Below are 16,487 nucleotides of genomic sequence, written 5' to 3'. Positions count from 1 at the left end.
TGAATCTGCATTTAGAGAAAAACTGAAATGTAGAAGGCCCTCAAAGCAGCAGCATTGCAGAACGTAAACATAAGGGGGTCTACAGTACTGGTAGAGGGTGAGGCGGAGAGTAAGATCAGAGAGGCAGCATCATCTGGAAGCAAGACGACATCAACCTAATTCAAAGCGTACTGGATCCCAGAGGATTCATCTCCCAGCTGACCTAACGGGGGAGAAACTAGTTAGTGAAGTTTGAAATCTTCCTGCGGATTTTCCCACACAGAGGCAAGAGAGATTTTTTAAAAGCCTTTTCTCACCTACTTCTGTTCAAAATGTGTGAGGACAAAAGAGATAAATGGGACACTTACATTTCCTTTACACTTCATATTTCTGTATCACTTTACATCAATAGTAAATGATCTATTTGATAGTTTCATCGATACAAAAACAACGGAGACTAGAACAAACAAGCTATGTGAAATCTTGGCAATGTATTAAATGTAACTCAAATTATATACATCAAAAGACCAAATCTGCAACACACTAAATAATGTCTCTGTAATTTAAGAAAAAGTAACGTTCATTTTATGGCAATCAGTATTTCTAGAACGACCAGAATCTGCATTCTGACCCCACTGAGAGGGTAAATCACTCTGAGCCTGTTCTGTGTTTACTGTTGTTGAATAAACGATGCAGCCAGATAACCCCAGGCTCAGAGCAGTGAGCATGCCTGCAGTGACGCAGCGTGCCATACCCAAAGCTGTGAAGCAGTCGTCCCTCCCTGAGGGAGGCGCGCAGGGCGGTGATGGAGCACAAACTGGAGATACTGTCAGAGTCAGACTGACGAGGAAAATATTCAGAGGAGAGGGAATGCTGGGTGTTTGAATGAGAGTGTATGCAAGCATATGGCTTGTGCTAATGATTGCCTTCAAAGTTCAGCTATTGAGGCTAATTAAGCTTGTTGGCTAAATGTTCTCAATGGGCAGTTACTGGTTCCTACTGCAGTACTCTGAGATTGTAAGACATCGAGTTGCAGTTAAAGTGAAGGGCTCCTTCAAGTCCTGCACGTCATTTCTGCAGACTTTCCTATAAAGAGTTTTTTATTGTTAATGTTGTTTTCAATGTACATTAGACCTGCTTTAAATCTGCTGTTATACTTCTATTATTTATGAGTGCAAAAAAGCTTTCTGGTTTTTCATTGACTTTTCCAACACCCGGGGCTCCTCTTTGATCGAGGAAGAAAAAAAACTCTGCAAAGATTTCTTTACAGAGGCAGACGGGGTGTGTTTATTGTTACTCTGAATGTAGGTTCAAACGTGTGGAAATTCTTTTTTCCCAGGGTTGGCTCCTTTGAAATGGGCAATAAAAAAATATATAAAATATATCTGTTAAGTGGTTTCATTTTAAGTTAAACTGAAGCTCTTTGATTTGATGGTGTTGGTGACACTTTAACACTTGATTCAAGTTTGGCCAAACTGTAGGCTGCAAGTCCAATGCTGAGCTGGCTGTGTCATTACATGTGTTTTACAACAGTGTAGTTGCACTGAGAGACCTTTAGGGGGGGCTAAGCACACCAAACCAAATCCCTGCATAATGTTGCTTTATAGAAATGATATATCTATACAGTATATAAAATCTTATTTTGGTGCTGATGAAACAAAAAAGTGTTTACTTCCTTCTGTTTTTATTGTTGCTTTTTTGTCCATGTGTGCAGGTCGTCTGAACTGGTGGTCCACCATGTGCACCAGCTGTAAGAAGCTGCTTCCTCTGGCCACCACAGGGGATGGGAACTGCCTCCTGCATGCTGCCTCTTTAGGTGAACAACAATAGATGTTACTCACAGTTTTACCATCAAATTCATCACAACCACTTGAGTCCATTTAAAAAAAATAAAAATGTTTTTACCAAACTTCTGGACAGCTGTGTATGACACTGTCACAGTTGTGATATAACAGTGTCAACGCTGGGTCACAGCCGCTGAATCCTTAGGAGAGAACGGAGTAAAGGGGGAGAAAGTAGGAGAGGGAAAGAGATAAGTGACCTATAGATTTCAGGAAACCTGTCATCTGCAGGTTCCAGGGAGATAACAGTTCAACAGGTCTTTGCAAACTGAGACTGTTGAGTCTGAAAGCGAGGACTGCTTGAGCATACCGTGAAGGCAATAAGGTTAGAGGAAACAGAGCTTATGTGATCTACGCAGACAGACAGAGTAAAGCTCTTTGATGGATGACATTTTAAGACAGGAAATTAAAGAGCATCTCGGTTTGATTTTAAAGTTTGGTGCAGTTCAACACCAAGAAATTCACAGCCATGTTTTCATGTCTGCGATCTTAGGCATGCAGTAACCCTGTTGTTTGTCTGTGTTTGACTAGGGATGTGGGGCTTCCATGACAGAGACCTGATGCTGAGGAAATCTCTGTACACTATGATGAAGAGCGGAGCGGAGAGAGACGCTCTGAAGAGGAGATGGAGGTGGCAGCAGACGCAGCAGAACAAAGAGGTTGGGAAAGTGTCCATCTGTACAGGCTGAACAGAAATGCATCACACTTCATTCCAATAAAGACATGTTAAAAAACCTATGGGGGGCGGCTGGTAGCATAATGGTTAGTGTGCCTTGCCCATGTATGGAGGCTGTAGACTTCCAAGCAGACGGCCCAGGTTTGAATCTGACCTGTGGCTCCCTTCCTGAATGTCCTTCCCCACTCTCTCTCTCTTGCTCTCTCTCTCGCTCTCTCTCTCTCTCTCTCTCTCTCTCTCTCTGGTGTCTGACTCTATCCTCTGTACTGTTTCTACAATAAAGGAACAGAAAGCCGAAAAATAAATCTTAAAAAAAAAGAAAAGAAAAGACCTATGAGGGAAAGCATGCGAATGAGACAGTTAAATCTGTTAATAAGAGCGGATTTAAGCTTCCTCCTGGATTTCTGTCTTCCTCTCATGTGCATTAATAGCCGTGCTGCTAATACCATAAAATTGACTGCACTTCCTCTTCCCTCCCTTGATGTTTATGGATTTAAGTATTTACCAATCTATTAGCAAAATGGTGTCACCAAAGATAGCTCAGGCAAAGAAGTAGTCCAGATGCTCATGTTTTTTAAAATTGCCTGAGGTGTCCTGGTGGCCCAGTGATCTAAGACAAATCTTCATGCTAAAGTTACGTGCAAAAACACGACAAACTTTCCCATAACAGCAAACATGTTGGGGAGTTAACACACATTTAGATGCATAAAGCCTCAGAGGATAACCTTGCACTTGCAGATGAAAATAGAAAAAATAATGATAGGATTTGTGTGGGCGAGCATCATCACATGCCGAACAGAATTTTTCATTTGTGTGTGTGTTTTGTGCAGTCGGGGTTGGTGTACACCGAGGAGGAGTGGGAGAGAGAGTGGAACGAGCTGCTGAAGTTGGCTTCCAGCGAGCCTCGCACTCACCTCAGCAAGAACGGCAACACCAGCGGAGGGTAAGCTGCGCCGCTCACAATTATACCACAAAAAAATTCCGGAGAGCATACATACTGAACTCTGAACCCCCCTGGAGACACAGGCATCACACTCTCCCCTCTGCAAAGGGTCGCGCAATTAAAACAAAAGTCGCCTTCTCTGTAAAGACTGGTTTTATCGAGGAAAGCTCTGTTTTTCCCAGTTGCTCTTTCAGATTGCTTCCTTCATCTAATAACATTGTGGAAGCTCTCATGTGAGACTGTGCCATCTACAGGCTGCCGTCAGTATTAATCATTTCTGCTGTAACAGCCTCCCCTGAGCTGTGGATTGCATTAAGCTGCAGCAGGTGATGTGATTTGCGCAACCCCTTGTTGCATAAACAAGTGTAAGAGTGGGTTTATCTCAGGCTACAAAGGCAGATTGGAATCCAACCCTGAGTTCCACCTACACACAGAAACCTTGTGGTTATGTTTTGTTTTTCATTTTCACTTAAATAGACACACGCAGGTTCTTTCTCACACGTGTGGTATTGCAGCGTATCTGACGTAGGGAAAACCACTTGTGATGAAGAGGAAGACTTATTAAGGAGCATGCTGTACTGTAGATTGAAATCTCATCTGATTGCAGAAAATGGCATTTAGGATTGAATTCATTTGTTTCCCCGGCGTTTACTTGCCGAGTACAGAGCCCCTACTGCTAAAAATACCTCATTAAAGAGCTTCGTTTGCTCGTTTATTCTGGTGGTTTCAACCTCTCATTGAGTTTGGCTGTAACACAGTAATCAGGTTAGGGATGTTTGATGGCCCTAGTGTGAGATGAGCCCCCTAAATAGGATGAGTGGGATTCACATATTAAGAGGCTCTTTATTAGAGTGAATTTGGCAGCGTGGCTGTTTGTGTGGCTGACAACTTAATTGTTGCACATCCTCTGGTTCCCTGGTGGTTGCATGCCTGAGAGCTCTGCCTCTGTTTTCTCTCTCCCTCCCTCCCTCCTTTTCTCTCCTGCTCTCTTTTTTTTTTTTTTTTTTCCAACACGTGTACGAACAGATGGATCTTTGTATATTGTCTGTTAAAGTTAGCCAGCAGGCAAAATGGATCCAACTAGATCAGAATAGATTATGATTAGCACCAAGATTATTATTTTTGGCTCGGGATGTTTCCCTTTTGCTCAGTATCAGTTCAGGGAAATTGTCACAGTATCCCATCATCCCTCTGTATTACATGTTTGTTTTCATTTTCACAGGGTGGATAACTCTGAAGATCCGGTGTACGAGAGTCTGGAGGAGTTCCATGTGTTTGTGCTGGCCCACGTGTTACGCAGGCCCATTGTAGTGGTGGCTGACACCATGCTCAGAGACTCAGGAGGAGAAGGTAGACCGACTAGGTCATGTTTTTTTATGCCCTGCAAACACTGGGACAAGCTATTGACTGATACTTGATATGGTGTTCTTGAATTTTAGCATTTGCTCCCATCCCGTTTGGAGGGCTCTATCTGCCTCTGGAGGTTCCCCCGAGCCGCTGTCACTGCTCCCCTCTGGTCCTGGCCTACGATCAGGCTCACTTCTCGGCGCTGGTGTCCATGGAGCAGAGAGACCAGCAGCGAGAGCAAGGTGAGCATTTGTGCATCATCACACAACCACTTTCATAAAAAAAAAGAACTGGTGGCATCCACAGGTTTTGATGTGGGGCCTTGACCTTTTCTTGACCCCTTGTTCTTTAAAAAAAACACCTTCTGTAATGCGCACTAGTTAAGTTAGGTAATAATAAAGCAGGCTTTGCTTTTAACTTGAAGTGGGAACATTGCAAGAGTGAGGGTGAGTGGTCTGCCTGTCCTGCTAGAGGTCAATAATGCATGAGACAGCACTCTAATTACCTGGGATCCATTATTAAAATAGGCCAGTTGGCAGAAGGAGGCTGAGGGCGGCTGACATGGAGGAAAGTGGACGGTAGGGGTTTTGTCAGAATCCTTCAAAACCATATTTTAAGGGCGCTGAAGCTGTGCAGACACCTAGAGACATCAGAAAATGACCCATTCTTCATGCTCATGGTCGTTCTCAGACATGTTCCTTCAAAGTCCCATGCCAGGGTTTTTACATCGGCACAGCATACTGTACAAATTCACTGAACCAACAATAGAAGTTTAAGTCCAAGGAGTAGATACAGAAGACATGGAAATGTTCCATCTGAACATATCCGTTCCAAAAGATCTTTACCTCATGTGGATCTATACTAGTTTATTTATTGGAGCTTTCAACAACATATCAAAGTCTGCAACTGCAAATGGACTTTTTCTCATTTTCCATCATGATACCTACAGTAAATAAGGAACATTAGTCCCATGACAAGTGCTTGAATATGTCCAGTGATGATGGCAAAGAAGCTATCAGTATGACAACCAAGAAAGTTCCATCCTCTGAGACCATGAGATACACTTTAAAGCTAAAAGAGTGGGACTTTTTTTGTCACAATTCCAAGTTGAAGACTGAATTATCACACCAAAACTCAATTAAGAGATTTAAAGGTAATATTTGGCATCAATAAAATGCTTGATCCTACCAAAACAACAACATATATTTGTGAGTATCTACATTTCCCTACGTCGAGCATATTGATTGTGTTACGTTGTGGTGAGGGAGCGTTGATTTATTTGTTGAGGGACTTGTGTTCTGGTCTTGTTTTTGGCACATTCAGCCGCAAGTGTTTCCACTTCGGCGATGTTGCTTTGTGTTGAGGTCGGAGTAATCCTCAACAGAGTTCCTTTAATTGACAAACAGAGTGGATCTCCTTGACAACCAGTGAATCTGACTCAGTGGGTGGAACTCACTTGTCATTTAAGTGGGCTGTCGGCCAAACACTTGCGCAGAATTGCTTCCTCTCACCATCTTCTTCGTCTTCTTCGTCTTCTTCGTCGTCTTCGTCTTCTTCTTGTGCTTTCCTAAGTAAATAAAGTCCTATTCTTGGCCTGGAAAGACAAACCTGGTTATTAAGTTCGGGTACGTGCACTGCAGACTGGCAGACACACGATTACAAACCTCCAACCTCTGCCCTGAAGACATTCCCTTTTCTGCCAGCAGCACATCAAAGACAGCACAACAGCACAGAACCTCTCTGCACAGCCACTTAAGTTTGGGAGAGTGGCAGATGGAGTTTCTCTTTTTGTCCACCAGGTGGAGCATATGTCAAAAGAACGTGATGTAGCTGGATCACAACAGCCCTGCATGACTGTACTTTTTCATTCTGGTACACTGTGTCCTGTGATAGGATCACAGTTCATTTTGTCTGCAGTCTCTCTCTCCAGGATGTTTTGAAAACACTTGTGCACTAAGCTCAGTGCATTTGTATGTCATGTGATGTATCATGTTGCACAGCAAGGGGGCAAATCTGGGCTACTGCAGTTGAGATTTCTTCCTTTTTGATGCATGTACAAGTAAGAGTTTGTGATGGTTGTATTGCCTTATTAGAAAAGAGTTATTGTATCCTCATAATAATTTATTATTTTTACAAAATACTATGAAGCCACCACAAGGCTTACATATCTGAACAGATGCCAGGTAGACAGACATGCAAAGGGTCAGACCTAATCTTCCACTGCCAATTAGGGTAGAGTAAACCCAGCCGGCCCCCTAAGCCCTGACCACATCACCACATATGGGCAGGGGTCCCGGGCTGCTGGAGCCCCGACAAACCCACCCCTCTCTCCTGACAGTCGGTGCCTATGTGTGGACGTCTCAGGTGGAGGGGCTGCTCTCAGTTTCCCTGAAACACAGCAAAGAGCATCCAAGCGGCATTCGGCTGTGTGTGTACAGGTGCCAGAGGCTGGGTTAGAACACTGGCTCTTTCTTCAGCCCCCTCTGTATGGAAGATTATAGCAGGGTCTCCAGCAGTGACATGATGCTGAATCACACTGACACATTATGCTACTACAATTTTTTTTTTTGGGGGGGGGGGGGGGCAGCTTGGAGGACTGCTGGATTTTAAAAGAAAACGGCAAGAGAAAAATTACCAAAAATGTCAGTGTTTTTTTTTTTTATTTCCCAAAAGAGCTGTTAAGTGTTTTTGTTCATGCAGGCAGGTGAACCGAGGTTTCTGTAGATCTGGGAATGTTTTCTTTTCGCTGATTGCTTCTCACCTTCTGTGTGATAAAGACTGGCTCTTTGGTAGACGCCGCTGGTCACGTCTTTTATCAGCTTGTTTGTGCTCCTGTGGTTAAAAGATGCATGAGGGGAACTTGCCGCCCTCTAGAAAACTCTGGAGCTATTTCAAGCTACCAAAAACACTTCCAGGTTTTTTTTGGCATCCCATCATCAACTCTCCAACACCCTTTTTGAATGAAGTAAATGGTCGTCTTTTACACAAAGACCACCTACATAACAGTGCGGTGCAACCAGCCCTCTCTGGCCCAGGTTTCACTTCTCTATACCTATAAAAGACAGCTAGTGTATTACTCACCGTGCAGGCCGGCTAATTAAATCAATATGGCAATGAGAGTTAAAATGCTATTTGTTGGGGTTTTACGTGTTACTTCAAATGCGAGGCTGTTGTAATTACCAAGACGGTTCCGCTGTTAAAATCTGTGGTAAAGAAAAAAAAAAAAAAAAAAAAGCTGAGGCTTGTTTATATGCACGACTGCTGTTTACTCTGGTGAATTAGGCCCTTCAAGTCTGCAGCTGTGCAGAGTGACCAAAGTCAGGAATTCAAATTTGTGCATTTTCAAGACAGTACAAATTGTTCTGGAATGGCAAAATAGGGGAAACATTGGCTCAGTGTTTTCTGTGAATCAAAGCTTGTTATGGTGAAATGTGTCATCTGAAGGGAGAGAGAAAGAGGGGAGAGAATCCTCCCTCTTTCGGCTGTCATCACAAGAGAGCAGAATTCTTTGTTTTGCACTAACTGCAAAATGGACAAAGCAAAGATATTTATGGCCATTCTTAAATTCTTAGAAAGGTTATCTACCTCCGTTCCAACAGCTGCATCCTCACCGGTTACACCCTGGTTCACCTCCCTCTTCTCCCTGTCTGTTGAATCAAAGATGCAAACAAGGCGAAGCAGGCTAGCAGCTATGTTGCTGAGTACACAACTTGCATACCAGGGAGGGCTATGATGTCATCCATGCATAAGCTATGGGAAACGGTCATTCAAGGACAGTGAAACAAGTCTGCCAACAGGGATAGTAAATACATTACAGCACACTTTAGCCCCCCAGAGCTCATTTGGCAGCGTTAGATCTGTGGATCTGGACGGGAGCCCGAGCGGGAACAACGGCTCACACAGCAGTTTGGAACGGCCAGAAAAGGAGGACAGCTGCAACGTGGGAGCCAGGACGCCACCTCGCAGACCTCCTCGCTGCCTGCTGTATGACCCGAGTGGGAACTGAGTGGGAGCCGGTCCACTGTCTTCTGTCTGTCTCTGTGTGTTTTTGAGTATGACCGAGTTTTTCTGGGCAGAAGTGTTCTTGGAAAGACCCTTTTCTTTTCCCTCTTCAAAACACCTACATTTTTTTCTACCCTGTTTTTTCTTTTTTTTTGGTGTCATGTTTCTGTATGTTTCTCAGAACTGTCTTTTCTTTGAGGCAACAGGCATTAGACCTTCCTTTTTGTAGGTAAAATGCATTGCAATGTGTAAACTATACCTGCAAAGACAAGTATTGTGCACAAATTGTGATCAGTGTGGTTAGTGAAGAGCGACTGGAATTTGTTTGCTTGGAAACTAATGCTGTCAAATACAAATAAGCGATCATGTTAGCATTGTTTAATGTGCAATTTTGGGCATAGCTGCACTAATTTCATGTCAAGAAGGTAAGGCATTATCACACTGCATGTATCACCAGTTTTTCACGCTGAGCATGTTTAAAGGAGTACTTTGCAGCAATGCAGAAGCCCTCACTTGGAGACGCATGAGGGAAAGAGTGAGTGTTGGACCTGCAGTTTCATTAGGAGAGGCCATTGCTGCTTGGTGTCGGTGTCTTCATGAAGCCTGCCGAGCAGAGCAGCCAATTGGCAGTGGGAGGATTGATGAAGCAGGGAGGAGACTGTCTCCTCCATCTGGGTCTGACGGTGAAGGCTGGAATGTCCTGGTCTAAAACAGCCGGCCTCGCTCTGCTGTCATGTGGACTGCAAGCCCCCACACACTAGGTAGCCCGAGGAGACCTGTCAAGTGGGCCGGTGGGGTCTACAGCTAGTCCTCTTCACTCTCTTGTTGTTGAAAAAGCAGCCGAGCACTCACAGACACACAAACATGCCCGCACTGTGCTCGTACTATAAGCACGCCTCCCACAAGAGGAAGCCCGGGTGGGTGTCTTTTTTATGTTGTCTGTCCTGTGATTTGTGTTTGTTGAAAACCTCTTCCTGCTCATGAGTCGATGATCATGTCAACAGGGTGTATGGATTTAATCATTTCTGCACCCCTGATTTGATTCTGTACTTCAGTCCGATTGCACTCTTTTACTGAAACAAATCAAACAGCCCTGATCAACTTAAAATCTGCTCACTTAATAAGTATAAATCTAAGCTCATACTTTTCAGTTTTCCTCTGATATTGACTTATGGGTAAGGAGGTTTGGGGACGTCACTAAAAAGAAGTCAGATGGTACAGGAAACAGGAGCTAGAGACAATCAGACAGCTGACAAACAACCTCAGATAAGTCACATTTACTGGGAAGACAAATGTTTAAGACAGGCAACTTGTCAGTTTCAGACTGACTTCCTAATTCAACTCTGATATACTTCCTGTTGTTATACCTTCACAGTACTCTTGTGCAGTATGTGATAAAATAGGCTTGTTTAAAAAAATGTCAATATCGTCTAAATGCTTCTTTGTCTCGCCCAGTGGCACTTTGCTATCGCTTTAGCAACATTGCTGTGTTTCCAGGTATCAGAAATGTATCTAGAGGAGTTAAAGAAGTGTTATCATATTTGATAGAAAAGATGGATGTAAAAAAGAGACACTATTCAAGGATGACAGCTCATTTTCAACTTAAAAAATGGTCACACTGGGGCGCGCTGGTGGCGCAATGGTTAGGGCCCGGGTTCGCTTCCACCTGTGGCCCCTTTCCGCATGTCGTTCCCCGCTCTCTCTCCCTGGTTTCCAACTCTATCCACTGTCCCCTCTCTGCATTAAAGGCACGAAAAGCCCAAAAATAAATCTTTAAAAAAAAAAAAAAAAAAAAGGTCTCACTGAAAGAGCCGTGTAGCAGTAACTCTTTTGCTTTCAGATGTATCACATGATTCTTCTGAGCACAAGGAGGTGTCTCGGTTGTCATGGAGTTTTGTTTTACTTCTCCTTTTTTCAAAGATTTGAGGACATCTCGTCCATGTTGCTTTTTTTCAGTGAATTCTTGATATGTGAAATACTACATAACAAAAATACTTTCCACTTGAATGTTTAGGTGCTACTTTGGAGCTTTCCATTAGTTATAATTTAATACTTGGTAACAGCGATGACCCAATTTCTAACACACTTCATTTCAATGGAGTGTACCAACTCATACTTCCTTTACTCTCCCCCATCAAGCATAGCACATGATGTCTCTGAGGGCTGATTAGGGATCAATCTGTGTTATAAAAGGAGCCACAGCTGACTCAGGCTCGTCTCTGCCTGGATGAGTCAGTCCAAGTGACACCAACCGGTCACAGTCTCATCTTAAAATATAGATGGCAGATAGAATACTCCCACAGTCTTCTTTACCCCCACGCTGACAGGCATCCGTGATAATTAAGGTGGCAGTATTCTAGTGTGTCATTATGGTGTCACATTAGCTCTGACACCAAAGTTGGCCTCTTGAGAGAATGGGTTGCGTGCAATCTGACGTCCGGTGGTAAAACTAGACTAAACTAACCTTCTGATAATCTCATCTCTTCCAGCTGTTATCCCTCTGACCGACTCAGAGCACAAGCTGCTCGCACTCCATTTTGCCGTGGACCCTGGCAGGGACTGGGAATGGGGGAGGGACGATAATGACAACACCAAGCTCGCCAAGTAAGTCCTGTAGTGTGTAGAATATCACCGGATGTTGATGCTTATCAACAGAGCACACAAACCTTGCTGACTAGGAAAGCAGTCCAATGAAGGGTGAGGGAGTTAAAAAAAAACTGCAGGTCGAGGCAGTTCTGTTAGTGAACCCACAGGGCTCTTTGTGTGGGATTTAACTCTGATTATGGGCTGGGGGTTCAGGTCACTTCAAAGAAAGAGCAGAGAGTGAACAAATTGTGAGTCACGTCAGTCATCCATAGGGTTTCCCAGGAATGGCCTCTCTAAAGCAGCAACACCCTCTCTGAGTTTAGCAAAGAGTTTTTGTAAGGGTTTCTGTTTCACATTCCTGTCAGTCAGGGGGACAGCTTATCCTTTAACAAGCTGCAGATAATCAACTTTGTAGAGGAAATGTGCTAAAACTGCTTTTTAATATGTGGTCCCCTACTCTCTCATTCCTGTCTCTGACTCTCTCCACTGTCCCATCAATAAAAGCATAAAACCGCAAAAATAAACTTCAGAAACTGTGTCGTCCTTAGACGTATTAATATGCCAAATAGTCCTGGTAAAAAAATGTATTAAATGTCAGCTTTATAATACCACAGATTGCTGTTAATTGTAAATACATGTTCTCCTGCAGTCTCATCTTGTCTCTGGAGGCCAAACTCAACCTGCTGCACAACTACATGAATGTAACATGGATCCGAATTCCATCAGAAACAAGGGTAACTTTTTTTTTTTTTCCTCACACATGTGTCGTATTTGTCACGGTTAATTTAGCCCTGGAGGGACTCCTCTGTTCCAGATGCTCTTAAACCACAGAGTCCAATCAATCAGTTTTATGTACCATCAGATGCAATAATCTCAAGCATTCTCAATTGTTTGTTCTGATTGTAAATCATGAGAAACTAGCTCTTTATGTCTTGTTTTTTTGGGGGCTGAATATGTCTGGAATATATTGAGAGTCTTTTAAAGCTAACTTCTTTTATGATTATTATTCCTTCAACCATATTGTTTGGTTGCTATGTTCTGTGTTTTGTTCATTGCTGTATGTGTTTGTGTGTCTGTTTTCAGGCTCCCCTGGCTCAGCCAGAGTCTCCCACAGCCTCTGCAGGTGAGGATGTCCAGTCTCTAGCTGAGTCCATGGACTCTGACCGCGAGTCTGTGGGCAGCAACTCCAACGTCAACAACGGCAAGCCCAGCAAAGAGAAGGACAAGGAGAAGCAGCGCAAGGACAAAGACAAAAGCCGGGCTGATTCTGTAGCCAACAAACTGGGTAGCTTTAGCAAAACCTTGGGAATCAAGCTGAAGAAGAACATGGGAGGTCTGGGTGGCCTTGTGCACGGCAAAATGAACAAATCTAACTCTGGCTCAGGTCGTAACGGGGAGAACGGAGGGGAAAAAACAAAGAAGAAGGATTCTAAAACAACCAAGGGAAGCAAGGAGGAGTCGGGCCAGTCAGCCAGCTCCACCTCCTCTGAGAAGACTACTAGTCCCTCCCCTACAGACAGACCTTCCAGCTCCTCCCCCACCGAGAGACAAGACAGCGTAGGGAGAGTCTCAGGGGACAAGAGCCTGGAAAACTGGAAATACAGCACGGATGTCAAGCTCAGTCTCAACATCCTGCGAGCCGCCATGCAGGGGGAGCGGAAGTTCATCTTTGCAGGCCTCCTGCTCACCAGCCATCGGCACCAGTTCCACGAGGAGATGATTAGCTACTACCTGACCAACGCCCAGGAGCGCTTCAGCCAGGAGCAGGAGCAGAAGAGGAAGGAGGCTGAGAAGAAGCCCCCCGCCGCTAACGAAGTAGCTGCAAAAAAGCCCGAGCATGAGAGTGTCTTCCAGAGGGAGAGATCGGACAGTTCGCCTCCGGAGAGCTGCTCTCCCATCCTGCCCCATCACACCCACACCCACACCCACACCTATAACCACAACTCACAACTCAAGATGCAGGGCAGGAACAGTCCCACTCCTGCAGCACCCCTTGTCTCTGCTCCAGTCCCTCCTCTCACCCCGCCAACACTTTCCCACCATGTCTCAAATCCAGCCCCAACCCCTGCGCCTTACTCTTCCCCCAGTATTGGTGCTAAGAGACCCGGGCCCGTACCTGTGTCCGCCCACTACAGCCATACACCGCCCATTCAGAGGCACAGTGTGATCCACTTACAAGATGTCAACATGCAATCCTCCATCTTCCAGGACGACCCCTACAATAAGCCTGTGGTGGGCACCCTAAAGACATGCGCCACTTACCCCCAGCAGAACCGCACACTCTCGTCCCAGAGTTACAGCCCTGCTCGTCTGTCAGGGGTCCGCACTGTTAACACCATAGAGACCCTATCCTACAACATGCCCGGAGAACACAAGTCCCACACCTACACCAATGGATTCCATGCGGGCGACATTCAGGACTGCCTGGAGTTTGCTGATGAGGACAACTCGTCTCACACCTGGCTCAACCAAGACAAAACCAAAGGGCGGAGCTCTGGAAGCCCTTTGTACTGCTTTCAGCAGCGCCGCTGCAAGAGGGAGAACTGCTCCTTCTACGGCAGGCCAGAGACAGACAACTACTGCTCCTACTGCTACAGAGAGGAGCTGAAACGCAGGGAGAGGGAGAGCAAAGTGCAGAGGCCTGCATAGCCATCACAGCCACTTCAGCCACTTGTCAGCAAGGCCGCAGGAGACTGGAGGGAACTACACCATCTGCACTCTGCATTTCCAATAACATGGTGGCAAATGTTTTCCTATTTTGTTGAAGAATGCTCTTGTATTCCTGTCACCCTTCCCTTGTTAGTAAAGGTTATTACTTTATGATGGGGGAAGCAGAACTTGAAACAGTGAGCAGCTTTGGCCAGAAAATGTGCTATTTTGTTTATTTTCCTTTCCCCTGTCTCTAGTCTTTTACTTGTTTTAGAGTAAAAGTCATCTCTATGTGATGTAACTTTGTGTATGTGAGGAAAAGTTCTTTATTTTTCAGAGTACAAAAGATTTGCATCTCATCAGGAGGGAACATTTTAGCTCTTTGAATCTGTTTGAATGCAATACCTCTTCTTGGTTCTCCAAAATCTCTGTGGAAAATTTGTAGTTGTTTTGCAATCAAAAGAAAAATAAATGGGGGATTAATATTAGACTTTAAAGCAATAAATTGGTGATTTTTGCTACACCCTCTCCCAATTTTGTCTATGCACCAATAATATATCTACTGTAGGTTACCTGTGTCTTGTAAATTGTAAAGGATTGTCACCTCGTGCTTTTGTAAACAAAAATGAACTACAGGAACTCAAATGTGTAAGCATTATAGATTGTAATGTTGGATTAGGATGAAATGTAAAACTCATTTGTTAAGTGTACTTTTGTTCTTAACCACAGTGCAAACGATTGCCGTGTCAGAATTGGACTCAAAATATTGTGTAAGAAATCATTTCACATTTTTGCCCGTAGTCAACCTCTTAAAGACCACAAGCACTGCCAAACCGGCTTCTGAAAAAAAATTTAAAGAATCAAATTTTAAAATGTTTTTATGTGGCAAACACCAAACAATGTGCATAGGATGAATTGCTTCTCAAATATGCAGTGTTTATGGTGTGTGTCACCTGTTGACTACTCTATTCGGTCAGTGTGTTAAAAGAATTGTGGGTAGTGAGAGCTGGCTGATGCATATTCGTGCAAAGTGTGATTATGTGTCCCATCCCCTCTTGCACACACAACACAATGTGCAATCATGCTATTAGCACTATGTGGTGACCTGCAGTATTTGTGTCACCAGTCCAGTGTGAGATTGTCTGTCCATTCATATCTAGAGGCCATCAAACGAAGCACCTGCTGCTAAGAGCACCTCAAGCCTTTGTGATCATCAGTGCTTTAACCAATCAGTGGGGTTTGTAAAATCCCGGGCCTCCGAGTGCTTACTGCTCATTCGACATGACTACTGTAATAATGCAGTGTTTGTGTTGCTGTTTGTTCTGGTGATGCTTGGACAATGTACCATGCTGTCCTTAACTAAGTGTGTCCTGGCCAAGGATGTCCACTGCTTCCCGAGTTTGCTTCTGTCTCTCTGTCTCTCTCTCTTTCTCCTGTACACACTGCAGTGTTGCTCCTCCTCGTTTCTATGTGACAAGTCAAGTTCATGGACTCTCACCATGTTAGGACTGTAAGATATGATTTTGTATTCCTTTAAGAGTTTTACACTACTTTAAATTATTAATTTGCACATTAGGTACAGATGTAAATATGAAAAAAATAGTTTATTGTTACAAACCTGATGTGTCCGTGTCCTTTTTTTATTTGTTTTTCTTCAGAGGAGTAAATCATGTAAATCAAGAGATTGAGGATTTTATTTAGGTTAAGGATTTTTCAATCACTACTGACAGTTTTAATATTCTCTTTATAAGATACAATGGTTATCATATTGTTATTTTTGATACCCCCCCCCCCCCCCCCCCCCAAGGCCTCAAGTACACAATAACAGATGTACCTTATATTTTAGTCTGTAGTAGTGGGAACAGGATATGGTTATTTGAACTTTGCCATCTCTTCTTCAATAGTGTTATCAGTGGTTATCAGTATCTTTAAAAAAGAGAAATTCAGCACTTTAATACAGCTCTTCCACAATGCACAAAGTTTCCTGATTTTTATGTGGCAAATGTTGGACCATCTACAAAAGGGACGGACACTGCTATTCCCATATTGTTTTTTTGATATAGATTGCCCCCCTCTCCAGCTCGTCAAAGTCTACACTCAGACTTTGCTCAAAACAGTTGTGAGCCTCCAAGCTAAAGCTGCAGATAACCCAAATAAAATGACTTTCTTTCTCACTAGATTTTAATGACAAAGCTGATTATGTCAGTGAAGTTCTGAATAGGGAACAACAATGGTTAAATGTATTCAACATTATTTAATGCAAAAGCTTATCAAGCTTGTGCTGGCCTTTTCAGTAAAACAAAACAGAAAGGGGGGAAATACACTGAAGTTGCTCTGAGGTCTCAGTTAAGAATCTCAGGAGTGAACAACCAAGTAGTGAAGCATTCCAGACTGAGAGCTGTAACTCTTCTGTCTCCCTCCAGAGACACTCCTACATGTGCAGGAGAACTGACGCCACGCAGCA

The 16,487-nt window shown here is 43.8% G+C and overlaps 1 protein-coding gene across 1 annotated transcript in view; it reads left to right on the top strand.

Moving 5' to 3' along the window:
• Positions 1-15,641, top strand: part of otud7a (OTU deubiquitinase 7A) — a 40,997-nt gene extending 25,356 nt beyond the window's left edge. The window contains exons 6-13 of the mRNA XM_020631315.3: positions 1,694-1,795; positions 2,352-2,479; positions 3,327-3,439; positions 4,662-4,789; positions 4,879-5,028; positions 11,278-11,392; positions 12,024-12,108; positions 12,458-15,641. Of these exons, the coding sequence (XP_020486971.1) occupies positions 1,694-1,795; positions 2,352-2,479; positions 3,327-3,439; positions 4,662-4,789; positions 4,879-5,028; positions 11,278-11,392; positions 12,024-12,108; positions 12,458-14,023 (2,387 nt within the window). The 3' untranslated portion in view covers positions 14,024-15,641. The remainder of the gene's footprint in view (positions 1-1,693; positions 1,796-2,351; positions 2,480-3,326; positions 3,440-4,661; positions 4,790-4,878; positions 5,029-11,277; positions 11,393-12,023; positions 12,109-12,457) is intronic.
• Positions 15,642-16,487: the final 846 nt, after the last annotated feature.

This window comes from Labrus bergylta, chromosome 7 (genome assembly GCF_963930695.1).
Source record: "Labrus bergylta chromosome 7, fLabBer1.1, whole genome shotgun sequence".
Classification (NCBI taxonomy): domain Eukaryota; kingdom Metazoa; phylum Chordata; class Actinopteri; order Labriformes; family Labridae; genus Labrus; species Labrus bergylta.
This window is presented reverse-complemented; position numbering and strand designations above follow the sequence as displayed.